The sequence below is a fragment of the Hakea prostrata genome, chromosome 6, assembly GCF_041222555.1.
Source record: "Hakea prostrata isolate BN-2017 chromosome 6, UWA_Hpros_2, whole genome shotgun sequence".
Classification (NCBI taxonomy): Eukaryota; Viridiplantae; Streptophyta; class Magnoliopsida; order Proteales; family Proteaceae; genus Hakea; species Hakea prostrata.
This window is the reverse complement of record NC_142605.1, coordinates 8,152,627-8,170,564: the sequence shown is the minus strand read 5'-3', so window position 1 is coordinate 8,170,564 and position 17,938 is coordinate 8,152,627. Positions and strand designations below refer to the sequence as shown.

The 17,938-nt window shown below is 39.2% G+C and overlaps 1 protein-coding gene across 2 annotated transcripts in view; it reads left to right on the top strand.

Annotated features, from left to right (window-relative positions):
- The window catches only part of LOC149012197 (putative cyclic nucleotide-gated ion channel 5), an 83,528-nt gene extending 65,823 nt beyond the window's left edge, over positions 1 to 17,705 (top strand). For both annotated transcript variants that reach the window (XM_089159099.1, XM_089159098.1), the window contains exons 6-8: positions 1,155 to 1,266; positions 14,947 to 15,183; positions 16,768 to 17,705. In XM_089159099.1, the coding sequence (XP_089015225.1) occupies positions 1,155 to 1,266; positions 14,947 to 15,183; positions 16,768 to 17,478 (1,060 nt within the window). In that variant the 3' untranslated portion in view covers positions 17,479 to 17,705. The remainder of the gene's footprint in view (positions 1 to 1,154; positions 1,267 to 14,946; positions 15,184 to 16,767) is intronic.
- Positions 17,706 to 17,938: the final 233 nt, after the last annotated feature.

Genomic DNA, 17,938 nt, shown 5'->3' with positions numbered 1-17,938 from the left:
AAAGCTAAAGAGAAAAGAAGTGTAATCTAAGTCTAAGAGGAGAGGGGGTATTTATAGGAGTTGATGAAGGGTTTACAAATAAGGAAAGAAAAAAAATAAATAACACTAATAATGAATAGGAAAAGGAGAAAAAAATACAAATAAAAAAAAACCTGATTCGTTGGAAAATATGAGGAAGAGAGAGAGAGAGAGAGAGAGAGAGAGAGAGAGAGAGAGAGAGAGAGAGAGAGAGATAGAGAGACCTTAGTTAAAAAGAAAAATTTAAGAAAAGAACGTGAGTTAATTAAAGAAGAAATACAATAGTTTAGTTAAAAAGAAAAATAGAAAGTGGAGAGAGAAAGAAAAATAATTAAGGAAATAAATAAAATCTAATAAAATAAAACACTTTAGAAAATCTATGGAGAAAATATAGAAAATCCTAATCTTTGACTACTTGTGGGCCCCTTACATACACTAATTTTTCTTTTTAATTACAATAAAGTAAAATAAAATAAAAGTCCTAACTAATCTCAGCCTTAGATTAAAATTGGCTTCTTTATTTCTAAGATATTCTTGGAGTTGGCTTATAATCACTCATCATTCTCCAAATTAGGCCCTTTCGCACTAGAGAATTTGAATGGACCTCTTGATGTATAAAATTGTATGTTTCATACCCAAAACTTTAAATAGTTGCTCAAATCCTGAAAAATTCTAAAATCTGCAAAAACAACATAAAACCCAAGGTAGCTCCACTCTAAGTGTGTAAAATGCATGCTTTATGTCCTTAGATTTCACGCAAATGTGCTCATCAGCAGACCTAAGATAACCCTAGGAGATGTGGTGAGAAAGGATATGCATAGCTCAAGCCTTGTATCTAATATCATGTCAAATAGAGCTGATTGGAAGACAATGATCCATGTAGCAGATCCCATTTAGTTGGAACAAGGTTTGTTATTATTGACTTCTTCTTGTTGTTTATGAGAACATCATACAGTTTTTGAGTCCATAGTTGTAACAATTCATGACTTCTGTTTTTGTTAGTTTGTCCTTATTTTCCTTTTGGCGAGAAAATGCAGTCAATATTCAGTTAATGACCTACTTAGCATGTTCAAGTTATTATTCCTCACATCTAATAATACCTTGTTATTAATATTATTTTTTTGTGCTTTCTATAGTACTCTTGGTCAGGGGCTTCAAACCAGCACCTATCCTGGGGAGGGAATATTTTCCATAGCTCTTGCTATCTCTGGGCTCATCCTCTTTGCACTCTTGATTGGAAACATGCAGGTAAATTTTAGTGCTTTCTGTTACCTCCCCAACCCCCCCCCCCCCCCCAAAAAAAAAAAAAAAAAGGGAAGAAGAAAAAGAAAAATAAAGAATTTGTGCAAAAATATTGCTTTAAAACTAATATCATGTCTATTGCTGAAGGATATGAATTTTTTGGAGTTCTTGGAAGAAGGAAAGCTTCCTGCCCATGATGTAGCCTCAACTCATTGAGGGCTCCCATTCAAGATCTATGCAACAACCAGAATCAATAAGACTGTAGGTGTCAAAAAGCAACGCGAGCCAAGGTGTTGGATAAGGTTAAAATAGAAAGCAAAACCAACTAGGTGAGCAATGAGGCCAGGGCGCCTGCTTGGTCACCTAGGTCGACCAAAACACCTAGATGCCAAGGTGTGGCTTTGACAGCCATGCTCAGGAAAATTTGGGTCAATTTCAGTTTTCGGGTTAGGGTCTCTTGGGTTAACTTCTGGTATCTGTGTTGAATGATTATGTTTTTGGGGTAGGTAGTGTGGATTGGTTAGGGTGTCTCATGCAGGAGGATGATAAAAGGTTTGAATGAGTATGGGTTAGGTTGCAGGTGAACAGGCTTATTCTTAGAGAATAATTTAGAGAGAACTCTCCGAGTTGGGTTTGGGCGACTGAGGGTCCACAGTTCACTATTTTGGCTGAAACATGATCAAATCTAGGGTCTACTGCCCAGGAAATGCTGACCAACTTTGGTTGAATTCCAATGTTTAAATTGCAAAATATTAAAATCAGATTTTCAATTTAGAATTTCAATATCTATGGTGATGGACAGATAAAGGGTTGCAAGGAGGTATTGTGGTTAATTTTTCATTTAAATGTGATGGCTGGTTCGAGAGTTTTAGGGTTTCCTGATTTTAAAGAGAAGGGATTGAATGCTTCAGGGGAATTCATGTAGAAGTTTAAGGGGGAAGAGAGATAAGGGATGGGAATGCTGGCTGCCAAATACCTGAATAGTGAAGACTCGTAATCTTTTCTGGAAGAGATGGAGTGGTTTGTGTTGGCTGTATCCTATACCAAAAGAAGCAGCTCAATTTGTCTTCACCAAGATCCCTATATCAAACAACTAGGAGGTACCTCATGGATTAACTGAAATTAATTAAACAGCTAGTATGTCCTAATTTTACTGGGCAGAATTACAAGACTTTACCCAGCCAAAATTTCTAATGTATAGGGGGAAAAGAAAAAAGCACTTAGCATGGACTTATACTAGCCCATTGTCTTGCTGCTGGGCAGAAAGGCCTTGGGCCTTGGGCTTCTACTTGGTGTAGGTCGTGGGACTTAGGTCAGGCCTCCCCATTGATATCCATGTGCTTGCTACCCATTTCAGGTGCTATGCAGCTGGGCAGGAAAACTTAATTTAAGATTGTACCCAAGGGTAACAGTCACCTATATGTTCAAGCTCCAATAATTTAGTAGAAAAACTCTGGTGCAAAACCAAAAATACGTGGAACCTTGGAAGTCAAAATTAGCAACCTAGTTAATAGATGCCAAACTAACCTGTAGAATTGGTTCATGTTCTGGTGCTGGATGAAAGCAACAGCGGCCTTTGATGGCCCCTCACAATGGTTGAATCAGCTTCAGTAACACCACACAAAGTAGGGTACAAATGCAAAGAACGGAGATAAGGGAGAATAGAAGGGTGTAGGGGGATGAGCTACGTCAGCCCAGGGTCCTCTGACCCACAGCTTTCTCAACTGTTGAACATGGTCATTCCATAAGCAATCACAACATGACCTGCAAAAATGGTTCCTCTAAGACTGATTAATCTATTGCACTGGAAGGGGGCCTATTTATACCTTGGTCAAAGCTTACCGGAATAGGTACTCCAGAATTGGAAGTAAAAACTGCTAACCTAGCAAGTGATAATAGGGACCTATAAAATTATAAACTAACTTGAATTAGAAACTACTAGATTTAATGATTCTGCCACACACATGAATAACTAAATTAGAAACTAACTAATGAAATAGAACCCAAACTAGGCTTCTAAGTCTCACAAAAATTCTGAGAATAGCTCTCACTTGAAGTCAAAAGGGCTGTGACACTCTTCACGTGAACAGTGTTTCTGCCTCTTTTTGGCCTTTTCTAGAAGACCTGTTAGACTTTCTTGACCTGAGTTCTAGTCCATTTGGAATTTTGGATGTTGTTCGGTGAACTTGTCCTATTTTGATCAAGATCTACATATTTTCCTTATTTTATTGTAAAGTATTATCAAGGAAGAAAATTCGACCAAAACAGGAATTTCAACCTTGCAAAAGGACGAAATTTCGGTCGAAACTAGACACTTTTTTTCTTCTAAAAATTCCAACTTCAATTTTGGGCCTCATATGGACTCATAATGATTTTCAAGCATAATAAACACTATAGAACTACTAGTTTACCAAAAATACCATTGAAAATCTAACATCCAAGTATATACTACATATGAGAAGAAGCGAGAATGTTACCAATTACAAGTCTACTCGATTCCATGTCTCCCTCTTTTGTCTGCACCCCATACAAATGACAATACAAGTCCCATGATGTTTGCCCCATATAGTTGTCGACGTAGTCGGCAACTACAACTCTGTACGTGGCTTCATCCACATGCCTAAGATTTCCTGATGGGGGAAGTTCTGAATCTCCAGATAAGGAATTGACTCAATTGCATATGGAAAGGCTGGTGGTGGTGTGGAGTAGAGTGGAAGATCTGCTGAACAAATGAAGGAGCACCCTGGTTGTCAACATAAGGTCCATACTGACAATAAGGTTCCAGTGGCCGATCGATAGGTAACAGTGGGATGGACACCATAAGCTCCATAAGCTCCATAACCATAAGGCTCCACTAGTGGCTAACCCTGAGTCTGATAGCTAGGAGGGACACCATATGGTCCATAATCATAAGCTCTGTAAGTTGACCTAGTAGAACACTAGAACTAATACTCTCCATAGTAGTATTATATGAGGACTCTATAGGCCTATGCCATCCGGATCCTTTGGAGGTGGAGGAGTGTCTGGAATCATCTATACTCATCGATCTCATAGATCCCACCAAGCTCTCTCGGCATCAGCCAGACGATATGGCCATATGATGGGCGTGTCCTCTGTGCTATAGCCGTGATGTCTCCCCTTCCCCTTCCTCGAATATGTAGAGCAAACATTTTGGCCTCGAGATGCAGCTCCAGTATGGTTTGAATCCTATGTCACATGGGTGAACTGACTCTCGCCTGTGAATATTGGTGGTTGTCTCCCCCCGGACTCTCATGTACTGCTGGTGTTGGTGGTTTGTCCCTAGGATCAACTAAATCCTGACTATGAGGTCCAACACCCTCCTCATCCCCTCCCATCATCATCATCATCATCATCATCATCATCATCATCATCATCATCATCATCATCATCGTCATCATCATCACCATCACCATCGTCGTCATTGCTAGAGGCCTTAGTCACATCATCCTTAGTGTCGGACCAGAAAATCAAATCCTCACTCTGGGTGGATGCACTAGGGTGTGGCACGAAGGGATGGGCGGGTGCTGCATGTGCACTCCCCCTCCTGGGCTATGAAGTCCTCCACATCAGCCCCCTCTCCTCTTGCAATCTATCTACTGGGACAACCTCCCTCCTCATCTAGCAATGACTCTCCACTGTCCTTAATCCAGTCAACTACTTTGTTGTCATCATCATCCATCTCAACTATGTCGACCAACTCGATATTGTTACTCTCTCTGTCCATCCCCTGTCTAATATGATCCTCCCTCAGTCTCATATTATAGTGTATGTAGACAAGGTCCTCTAGTCGCTTCACACCTAATCAATTGAGCCTCTTTGAGTAAATGAGGCTGAAGGTGCTCCAATTTCGCTCACAACCAGTGGCAAAACATGTTTGGGAGAACACTTTGCTTGGAATCCTACTCAAGTGGGGCGAGTCACGTCCAAATTACAACTACCATTTAGCTGCAACAAACATAGACTCCAAGTCATTTCAATACTTAAATAACTAAGTTAAAGATAGAATATAGTAAGTAAATATATAATGAATGAACTTTCCCCCAGGGGTAGATTCCGGTCCCAATACAGCCATGGAACGACCGAAGCTCCCAGTGGCATCTTTAAATGCCTTTATCTAATATATATAAAAAAAAAAAAAAATAAAAAAAAAAAAAAAAAAAAAAAAAAAAAAAAAAAAACTAGTGACTAGGTTAATAACTTAGTATAAAACTATGAATTGTGAATATAAAATCATTATCCCACATCCATAAGGATGATTGCTTGTTTAGATGGATCCAGTTCCAACTTTTCCACTACAATTTGGATGGCATCCATCAAATCTTGCCTCATCCCAAGATTGTCCTTGTAAGGGTACTTGGGATTTAAATAGTATGCTATGTAAGAAAAAAGTATGTCATAAAAGGGAATAGTTAATACTTAATAGTATGATAACAAAATGAAAATTAAATTGAATACTAGACTTACTAGCTTATCAACCTTATTCAGTGGATGTTGCAATATAGACTCTCATTTAACTTGGATGATTTCAAGGACTTTTTTGTTGCCATGTGGGTAGACCTGAGCAACTTGCTGCTTCATCCTCTCTACTGGAGCAAATATGTGTGGTAAAGTAGGTCTTCTCTGCTGATCTACCATCCTCAACACATGCACCACAGGCTCAAGCATCTTCATCACCATCCTCACATTATGCCAGAAAGTCTCATCGAGTATGGTCAACTGTGCTCTTTTTCCTCCTACAGATGAAGAACCCTCCCAGGTAAACCACTGCTCTGATGCAAACATGTCCTAAGGACAATCTTTCTACTCTCAAAGCTCTGCAGTGCTATCCAATTGGTAACAAATCTGGTTATGCTTGGCCTCACTAACTCACCCTGACACTTGTCCCTCATCATCCTTAATGCATAGGTGTGGTTATAGATGAAGGTGCTAACTTGTCGGGCTTGCTCCACGGTCTTCTTCACAAGCTTGACCTTCCGATGTCCTTCAACATTAAGTCAATGCAGTGAGCAACACATGGAGTCCAAAAGAGCTTATATCTGTCCATCCATCAAGGCATCAATACAAAGTTATAAGTGTACATGTAATGTAAATATATGTATTTACAAATGAAAATTAATACTATATGTTTAGATACCTGGAGTTCTCTTGCATCTTCATCTCAGCTTTCTTGTAGTTGGACCCATTATCAGTCACAATTTGAATCACATTTTCCACTCCAACCTCCTTCACCACTTGCTTCAATAATTTGTAAATGTATTTTGCGTCCTCCTTCTCATCGATGCATCTACTGACTTGAGGAACACTGCCCTCCCATCACAATTCAATATGAAATTGATGATTGACTGTCTAGTGGGACCAGTCCAACCATCAGCATCACAGTCACTCCATAATGAGCCCACATGGGCTTTAATCCATTAATATACTCATTTAACTCATCTTTATGCTTAGGCAAATAGACATTATATATCTCATATGGAGTGGGTTCTTATACACCACTCCCAGGCCTGCCTATCTCGGTATCTCCTCAATCATATCCATATAGTAGGGCCCTTTGGTTGTATGTGTTGGAATACTATGGTAATAAGCCCATTTGAAGAAAGCCATCCCCATTTTTTCCTTCACACTCCCCCATAGGTGCTTCAACTTTCTCTGCTTTGGCTCATGCCTCTTAAATAGGGTTGGATTGTTGTGAAGAATCTCCAAATCTAGATCTGTAGGATGTGCTGATGAAACTTGACCCCTTGTTGGGGCTCATGGGATAGGAATCTCCTGCCTCACATTCTAACTCCTCCTCATAGGGACTTAGGAGCTGCATTTGCCTCCCATACCTGCTGGCTCTCTAGAGGACCCACAACCTAGAGACCTCTGTTGCTACCTCATGTCATCAACCCCCTGTTGCTCCCTACTCATCATCATTGCCCTCCTGATCTGTTCAGCCTCTGGGTCAGGGTCACATCCATCTCTCCTGGCTCATCTAGACCATAATCCTCAGGATCTGGAAGGTCATTTAGGTATGCATCCTCAAACTCCTCCCTCTGTGTTCTCTTCTCTTTCCTCTTTTGCTTTCCCCCACTAATGTATGAGGCCATTGCCTTATTGACCTCTGAGGGCACCTTTTGGCACCCAACTACATCCCTGTTTCCACTAACTAAACACACCTTCAGTCTAGTGGCTCCACCTCCTTTTTTTTTCTTGCAATTTTTATACTCGCTCTTCCTCCTATTAGCTATCAGTGGCCTCCCGTGTTGCCAAGCTATGTCTGACATCTTTGAAAGAGAGTGCCTAATACAAAAAATACACACTAAATATCTTGAAAAGCTCCACAATATTCTCCAAAAATTACATACATGTTTCTAATAATAACCTCCTATTTTGAACTATAAAAAAAAATATCAAGTATTTTTTAATATATAAATAATTTAAAAATATATAAAATACACACTATCTTAAAAAGCTCCACAACATGCTCCAAAAATTTCATACATGCTTCCACTAATACTCTCCTATTTTTAATTTAAAACAGAAATTAATTTGTTTTTTTTAATATTTAAATATTTTTTTAATTATTTAAATATATATATATATATATATATATTAAATATAAAATAAATAATTAACAGAAAAAAATTGAATCAACACCATCACAGCAATATGGTATTTGAGAAAATCCACAAATAGAGGAGCAAATCTAGTGTTTGAATGAAATGGAGTTGTAGAAATTAGGTGAAAGAGGGATGAAAGCAAGAGAAATAAAAACAAAAAAAATTAAATTAAATTAAAATAGGGTCAAAATCGCTCGAAACTGGTCGAAATGACGATAGGTTGAAATATGGGTTGAATAGTTACATTTTATAACTTAAGTAGGTGTCGTTTTGGTGCGATACGAAATATTACGATACGACGCAATACATTTCATGTTCCTACTATTGTATTTCATTTCGATTTGTGATTTTGTAGACATTTCAACCGAAATTTCGACAATTTCGGTCCAATTTTCTTTGATGAGTATTACCATATAGCATTATCTAATTGAAATTTATTCATCAGGACTTGAGAAAAGGTTGCATATGGATCAAACCCGCCTACCTTTACATCTTCAACCTAATAGTAATCTTCATTCATCAATTTAATGGTTTTGTCATTTGATAATGTTGTAAGCTGAGCACAACCCCTAATGGTGTATTTATTACTTTGTTCTTAGTAGGAAAGGAATAAAAGATTGATAGGGAAAGGGGGGGGGGGGGGGGGGAGAGGGGGAATTTAGTAGGATTCTTAGTATTTGAATCCTAGGCAATCTAGGAAAGCAGGAAAATAAGAGAGGTGATCACCGCTCTCGAACCTTGCACTAGTTTTTGCCTGACTCGGGAGGTGACTGATATCCCCAAAAAGCCCTCAACAACACTCCCTCTCAAGTTGGAACCTAGATATCACACATGCACAACTTGATCAGAATAGGATGAAACATACATAATCCTTTGGTGAAGAAACCTGCTAGTTGATCTTCAAACTTCACAAATGGCATAAAGATTACGGCACTATCCTTTTTTACTTTGATAAAATGCCTATCAATCTCCACAAGTCTTGTCCTGTCATGTCATATTGGATTATGGGCAATACTTATAGCTGCTTTATTGTTACTACAAAGCATGATAGGAATTGATATTGGAACACCAACATCCTCAGGTTGACCATGTAACCATATAATTCACAAACCCCTTGAGCCCTAGCTCGGAATTCAGTTTCTGCAGTAGATATCGCAACAACATTCTAGTTTTTGTACGCTAAATTACCAAAATTCCTTCAACAAAATTAGTATCCCAAGGTAGTCTTCTGATTATGTGATCCTCCTCAGGCTACATTAGTGTGGGCTTCAGTATGGAGATGATCATGTGGTGACAAAAGAACACCCTTGCTTAGAGTTGATTTCAGATAATGAACAATTCGAAATACGGTAGACATGTGATTGGAATGCATGCATGAACTGACTCATAATACTAATTGTTGCAGGAATGTTAGGTCGTATATGAGATAGGTAGATTAGTTTCCCACTAGATTTGATAACGACTTTAATCAAGTTGTTCCCTTGAGTGGATAGTAACTTCTAGACGAGTATCAGTTGGATGACAGCCCAATAAGCCTGTTTTAGATAACAATTCTAGGACATACTTTCTTTAGGATAGAAATATACATTTAGCTGAACAAGCAACTTCAATTTCTAGAAAGTTCCTTAGCTTTCCTAGATCCTTTATTGCAAACTCTAGACTTAAGAATTTTTTCACTTTTAATATTTCTTAATCATCATTGCCTACCAACGGCAATAACAATTTTCCTAACTAAATGGGGTGCCTTCTAATCAGTTCTATTTGAGACCATACTAGATAGAAGGCCTAAGTTATGCATATCCTTTCTCACCACATCTCCTTAGGTTATCTTAGGTTTGACCCTAGTTCTTCTAATTCCTTCGATATAGATTAAATCACTACTCTATACAAGGGCATTTGAAGGCCTCAATTGAACATGGTTGTGATTGTGCTACCTCAGTAGACTTTCTTGTAGCTTGTTGTTTATAAGATCTACTCTCATACAATCTCTAATATGATAATTCCTTATCTTATCCTTCCTAGTTTGCCACTCATCCTTATTTCTGCTACACTACTTATTTATATGATGTGTTTTAATAGCCCAACTCTCTGCACCATACATCATAGTTGGTTGGACAATGATCCTATAGAATTTTCCTTTGAGTTATAAAGGAACATGTTGATCACACAAGACCCCAAATGGACCTCTCCACTTCATCCACCCTATTTTTATTATTTGGGAAACGTCATCCTCTATATCAACTTTTTTATTTGTGATTGAGCCAAGGTACCTAAAATAATTGCTTTGTGAAATCTCCTGCTCATCAAGTTTCACCATCTCATCATTTGTCAAATCACGACAAAAGTTACAAACTAATATTCTAACTTCATTCTGCTTAGTTTAAAGCCTTTGATTCCAAGCTTGCTTTCCATGATAGCAGCTTTTGCCAATCGCGACTATATTATCAATATAGGCAATTAAAATTGTTAAAACTTAACCTTGTAACGAATAGGCTATCATCAGGATTACTTTGCTTGTATCCTACTGACACTATAGCCTTGTAAATTTACTAAACCATGCTTAAGGTGACTACTTCAGCCCATATAGTGTACGTTGGAGTTTGCATACTTCCCTTAGTTTGTCATCGGAGAAACCAGAGAAATTTCAATATAGGCATCTAATAGTTCTTCGTGTATGAAGGCATTCTTCATGTCTAACTGTTGTAGATCCCATCCCAAGTTTACAACACATGCAAGTGAAGTCTGATGGTGTTCAACTTTGTAATAGGTGCAAACTTCTATTGATAGTCAATTACATAGTTCTAAGTGACTCCTTTAGCAACCAGTCTAGCTATGTACCAATCTATAGAGCCATCACTGTTCGGCTTCGCTACAAACACCCATCTGCAACCAACAAGTCTTGTGCCCGAAGGAAGAACAAGCTCCCAACTTCCATTTTTGTCTAGTGCTTTCATTTCTTCCGACATTGTTGCCTTCCACTTACAATCTCCATAAGCCTCTTGCCACTTCTATGAGATAGGTATAGAAGGGGGGGGGGGGAAGACACAAATCTACAATAGGAAGGTAAAAGAGAGTCATAGGAGACAACATGGGATATGGGAGAAAGATCCTTACAGGTAGTGGAGCAGGTGGAGATCCAACGTCTAGTTTTGTAGAGGATTGTTGTAATGGTAAAGGTGTTATAGTAGTGCCTCTTGTCGACATTTAAGGATGTATGTGTTGAATATACTTTTTACCTGGAGTCTGTTGCCCCCCCCGCCCCCCCCAAAACTTATTTTAGTAGTCCTTGCTGCCATGCAGGCTTAGACTATTCTGGTTGCTGTAACTGCTTTATAGGTGGCACAGCCTGTTACATCCGCAATTGTTAGATAGATGTCTAACTTGGTTTATCTAGGGACTGACACATCTTCACCAGAAATGTTCTCTGTCTAAAGAGGTGTCAAGCTATAATAGGATGAAGCTTCATGAAAGATAACGTCCATAAAAATAGAGAACTTGCAGGATGGTGGATGGTAGCAACTGCAGTCCTTCTGAGAATAACCATAACCATAAAGGTACATTGAGGACTCTGTGGATCAAGCTTGCCAAGACAGTGATGATTTCGAACATAGCACACAAACCAAACACTTTAGGGGGAACAAAAAGGGGTTGCTCTAAGGAAAATCCCAGGTGCTTTAAAGGCGGGTTTGTAGGAAGGGATACAGTTAATCAGATAGGCAGCAGTGAGGACAATGTCACTCTAGTATTAGGAAGGGACATTGCCAGCAAACATCAGTGCATGGGCAACCTCTAATAAGAGGCCTTTTTTTCTTTTGGCCATGCTACTCTAGGCAGGAGTATCAACACAGCTAGTTTGGCTGGTGATGCCATTATTTTCCTAGTGTTGCTTTAAAAGTCCGTTCCATTGTCAGTGCCATTGTCAAGGTGATACTACAATTCTCTGTCATTGCCAATGCAAACTGGGTCTGTATCATTCTATGAAATAGTTGATTACACTAAAAGATCTCACTCTTGTGACATATCAAGTATACCCAAGTGACTCGGGTGTGATAATCAATAAACATTACAAACCAACAATGACTGGAGATTGAGTTACAACGAGTTGGACCCCATACATCTAAATGAATTAATTCAAAAAGGATAATCACTCTTATTAAAGGAGAATAACTACGTGTTTGTTTAGCAAAAATACACGCTTCACAAAAGAATTCGTCTTATTTACGATACTTTACTAAATATCGGAAAAGGGAAACTAAAGTTTTGACAAGAGGATGACCAAGTCTTTGATGGAGATGTTATAACATTTGATGTGGCCGAGTGAATCTATTGTGTTGATGAAGACATTGAGGCAGTGGAGGAGCCATACAGTGGAGTGCATAGAGACCGACCTTACCATGGCAATCATCCTCCCTATAGGAGATCTTGTACGATACAATGAGAAGGAGAAAAGGTAAAGTCTGCAATTTAAATCCTAGTAGGGCTACCAATAGATAATAGATTAGTAGAAAAGGAGGAATATGCGGAACTGAAGATGGGTTAGGTTTGGGGAACAGCGAGTGGACCCTTTCCCAGAAATAGAGTAGGATCCACTTGCCACATGGAGTGTGTCTTTTCTTGAGGGAGGAGTATACTGGTGGAGTTGACTGAAAGAACCAGTTATATGATTTGTAGCCCCGGAGTCCATAATCCATGAATTCAATGGTCGTGGTACAAATTGGAGTGGCGGAAAAATCCCAGAGAGCGTAAAGGCAGATGCTGAAGTGGAAGTAGTGGAGCAACTTATAGTAACTGATGGAGAGCTAGCAATTTTTTAGTCGAGAGCTTAGAGACCGTGTTAGTAGGAGCAGGATTAGCTTCACTTTATGGGCCTGAGTATATCCTCAATTCCTTCCATGATCAGCCTTTCTTTTTGCTTCAAAGTCTGTAGGCTTCCCATGCAACTGTCAACAGTTTGCTTTTGTATCTAATGGTATACCACAATGTTCACAGTTGATGACTTCTTTTCTTGCTTCTATATTAGTTCCAGTCTAAGTTTGTATAGGTGCAGAGGGAGGAAGTACAGCTGTACGATGACTATTTTCTATGCGGATGAAGGTATGGTTCCACTAAAGTGGGACAAGGTCCTGGCGGAGAACTTGAAGCCGAATGAGGTCATATGCAACACAAAGTCTGCTTGTTTACGGTAGGCTGTAACATCATTGGCCTTGTTAGGACGAAAGATGTGGTGGTCAGTCTTTTGCCACAATGCACTGAGAGTGTTGTAGGATTGAGGGAGTGACATCTCCTTTTGTTTTGTCCCATGGACTTGCTTTCGGAATTCATAGATTTGAACCCTGGTTCCAACTTTACTAATAGGTCTTCTGAGCAGCAGCCAAATTCTAGCAGTAGTGTCCGAAAGGAGAAATGTTTGGCGTTGTTGAGACTTGGGCAAGCCTTCGTGCGCAAGTCTTGAGGCTGCAGTCCTGGTGTGCAAGTCTTGGAGAGTCTTAGAGTTTCTTTTTCTGCTTACTTTCTATTTTCAGTTTGTTTATATTTTTCGAACTTTCTATTTCTGTTTCTTTCTATTTTGGACAGAATCTTTTGTCAGTTTATTCTGTCCTTTGCTTGTAATTTTTGTTTCTATTTTTAGAGGACAAATTTCTTGTCCACCAAGCTTGTAATTGGAGATCTGAATGGTATAAATAAAAGAGGCATGCGACACTGGAAACTAATCCAGAATCGTAGGCTGCTGTGATTCTTCTTCTTCTTCTTCAAATAGATTTCTTGTCCTCCAAGCTTGTAATTGGAGATCTCAATAGTATAAATAAAAGAGGCCTGCGACTCTGAAAAATTAATCCAGAGCCACAGGATGTTGTGGTTCTTCTTCTTCTTCTTTCTCTTCTTCCTTGCTTTCTCCTTCAGTCCAGCATCTGATTTGATTTTTAGAGCTTGTTTCTAACAGGTGTAATTCAAGTTTCATAGACTGCATTAGGAAAGCTATCACTAGAGATCATGTGCAAGCCATTGATCCTGAGATGTGTCAGGGTTTCTTTGTTTCACAGTAGTCCTTGTAATATGTCCTAGATGTCCTCTGCTAATAATGGTAATGTAGGCAGATCGTGTCCACATTAGGTAGTTTGACCCATCCATGATTGTAAATGGGGAAAATGCTGCATGAAGAACCATCAGTAGTCTCATGTAGATTACCAAAGTTCGTATTCTAGTTGTATCATGGGTCATTGGGTAGATGCTCCCTGAAGATTTAGCAATGCTTTTAGCATCACAAAATTGTTGTCGGGTTTGCCAGTTTTGCATAATCAAGATATTCCTCAGCCGCACAATCAAGCCATTCAACATTTAAATTCCTTTAGAAAGGATGGCCAAATTAATGACCTCTGCAATTTTTCCCCATATAGGAAGCCGCACGGCTTAAAGTGTTGAGTTCTGTATCAGTTTGGTGTTTTTGAGAGACATTGTACAATATCGTAGCACCTCGAGGATATGTATCGACAGTGCAAAAATGCATGGAAATGGTCAAAATATACAAGGAAATACACTTATGGGGTAAAAAAGGATACAAATGTACAAATAATTTCTTGGCTGAGAATTCTCCTTTGTTTTCAGGTTAGGATAGGAGTTTTATGGAGTTAGTGAGTGAAAATGGTTTTTTATGGAATGTATCAATGTAATGAGCCGATACATATTAGTGTAGCTGCTGAACCTTACGTTGAATGTATCAACCACGTTGTATCTTATTCACTGATATATTTTGATACAATTGCCTAAATGCTACTTTTAAAAAATTTAAAAGAATGTGTCAAGTATGTATCATATTGGTATTGTGATTCAAATACATGTTGTCCCATATTGCATCATATTGGAGAATAACCCTGGAAGTTTTGTAATGGTTTCATTCTTTACTCATTGGTAGTTATTCCGCTATAAAGTTAGGTGAGCATGCATAGGCATATTTATGCTTGCCAGTCATCTCCTATGGGATTTGGTTCACACTAAAGAAGAAACTGGGCAAACATGTTAAAGACTGACAATCCTGAGTTACTTGCATTCTATACTATTGCAACAGACCTATCTTCAGTCTCTTAGTATCCGGCTCGAGGAGATGAGGATCAAAAGGCGTGATTCAGAGCAGTGGATGCATCACCGCATGCTTCCACAAGATCTCAGGGAGCGAGTGAGGCAGTATGATCAGTATAAGTGGTTGGAAACACGTGGAGTGGATGAAGAGATCTTGGTTCAGAGCCTACCCAAGGATCTCAGGAGGGATATAAAGCGGCATCTTTGTTTGGCTTTGGTGAGAAGGGTAAGTGCTTTTTCATCATGTCATCTTTTGTTGTCATCTTAGTCTATTTTCCCGCTTTTACTGCTTGACTTTTAGTGTTGAGAGTCTCACCGTGGTGCTACTATGCATCTAAAGGTCTTTGTGGATTTAAAGTTTGCAAAGAACAACATTAGGTTGTCTATAAGGTATAAAACCTAAAGAACAAGTCAATGAAGCACTTCCAAAGACATTTGAGGGGAAAGAAGTCCATGTGTGGATGCTTGTCTAAATAGTTCTACTACCAGAACTGGGTCCTTTTTTATTCTTCCCCTTCAGTTTGTAGTTGTAATTACAAAGTCTGTCTCTCTGCCAACATATTGGATCTATTGCCTATAGTGCCATGGGCTATCCCTTTACCTTCAAAAATTCCCAGAGATAAAAGGAGGAGGAGGGGGGGGGGGGGGGGGAATCCACCACATAATTTATTTTTAAATAATTGCTGATTTTTTCATATTTTTTGTATATCTTATGAAACAAAGCTGCAGAATGGTGACTTATATTTATGTCTTAAATCCACCATTACTTCTATTCATCCTAAAATAAAAAATTAACTGTAGAATGGTTGGTTGGTATATCCTTTTCTTTCTGCCAGTTGTACACATCAAGCAGTTAGCCAACTTGGACCAATATGGGCCTCATTTGAGCCATATTGAAGGGCGACTTTGCCATCCTGAACTGTTGTTTGAATCAGTATCGTATTTGGTGGTTCAATTCACCTGAGTTAAAAGACCATCTTATCTTTGGCTTTTTTTCTTTACTTTGTTGCCTGTTCGGACATCTTTCTAGGTTCTTTTGTAATCATTTTTGGACTCTTCTTTTCTCCTTGTGGAAGACTTAGTTTGGGCTGAAACTTTTCATGTAATCCACCTGCACGCCAAATTTGATCATTAGGTGAGCTGCAATATGACTATTGTGGCCCTACCTGTTGAACAATGACTGCCTTAGTCCAATGACCTTTTTCTTAGGGAGGGTTTTGGGGAAAGAAGTGGGGTGGGTTATGGTTGGCTTTTGGGGTAGAGATTGTTGCAGTGAGTTTCCTAGCAGGATACTCTTCTCTCTGTTTTTTGTTGGCCTACAAAAAGAATACGGTTGCTATTTTATTGTTTTTGGTTATCCTGTTAGTTTTTGAATGTAACCATGTTTACTTGGATAATTTTTCTTCTTTCTGCTAATATTGTCATCCTTAAATTATGGTAAGAGTCACAGAGATGGTAGTCAATGATTGATGTCAAAGACTGAAGATCAAGGCTTCAGTCAGGGTATTTGTGATTCAGTTCATAAACTGACTCATGTGAACTGGTCAGATTCAGTCAGTTTTTACTTCCTACAGGTAAACTGGTCGAGCTCAGTCTGCTCCTGGGAAAGCCTTTCTGTAACTCTGGTTTGTAATGGTTAGAGAGTGTTCTCTCTTCCTAGCTACTTCCTACATAAAGAAGATACACACCCAAAAAAAAAATAGTAGTAGCACCAGTTGGCCTTTAGTACAAATTATGCGATGAAAGAGATTCATTGAGTTGTTTACTTTTTGAATTTCTCTCTTTAATCTTCATTTGTTTCCCTGTTTAGGTTCCTCTGTTTGAGAAAATGGATGAGCGCTTGTTGGATGCCATTTGTGAGCGGCTAAAACCCTGTTTATACACAGACAGAACCTATATTGTCCGTGAAGGAGATCCAGTGGATGAGATGCTTTTCGTCATACGGGGTCGGCTGGAGAGTGTGACCACTGACGGTGGCAGAAGTGGATTTTTCAACCGAAGTTTACTAGAGGAAGGTGATTTTTGCGGAGAGGAACTTCTTACCTGGGCATTGGATCCAAAATCTGGTTCCAACCTGCCAACTTCCACCCGAACAGTGAAGGCCTTAACAGAAGTGGAGGCATTTGCGCTGATAGCGGAGGAGTTGAAGTTTGTTGCTAGTCAATTTAGGCGCCTCCACAGTAGACAAGTTCAGCACACATTCCGTTTCTACTCTCATCAGTGGAGGACATGGGCTGCATGTTTTATCCAAGCTGCTTGGCGCCGGTATTCAAAGAGGAAAATGGCAGAGTTAAGACGCCGAGAAGAAGAAGGAGAATTAGAACAAAAAGGTAACTTGAATGGGGCTCGTGGCGATGGTGGTAGAGGTTCAACCAGTCTTGGTGCAACCATCCTTGCATCCCGTTTTGCAGCTAACGCACTTCGGGGAGTCCATCGTCTTCGAAATACCAAAAGTGCAAGGGACATGCTAAAACTATCAAAGCCGCCGGAGCCTGATTTTACTGCTGATGATGCAGATTGATTTGTTGTATTTTGACCAGACATCTGGCTGCAATTACTCTTGAAAAACTCCAAAGAAAAGCCTACATTATACACTCAAACCTACCTGTAACTTAATTTGTATGCTAGTCCCGTGGAAGATATTGTAAATCTTATATGCTGGGTTCGGTAGGATCCGTTGTTTTGTGCAGTGTAGTGTTTCCTTGTGAAGATCTTTTATAAAGATAAATTATATCATTTTCCGGTGACTATCCAATTATTTACCTTTGCTTATAGAAGCAGTAGAATTTGGGGCGCTCTGTTATTACAACCATTGCTTAAAAGGCCGCGAGATGTTTGCTATATGGTGGAACGATGAACAAAGAGGTTGTGGGGCTGATTCTTATACATAGGACTCTATGAAATGATTGTACATCGACTGTCCTGCCTCTTGAATAGGAAAATCTCATTTGCATTGGAGCCCTTATGAACTATGCCCAATA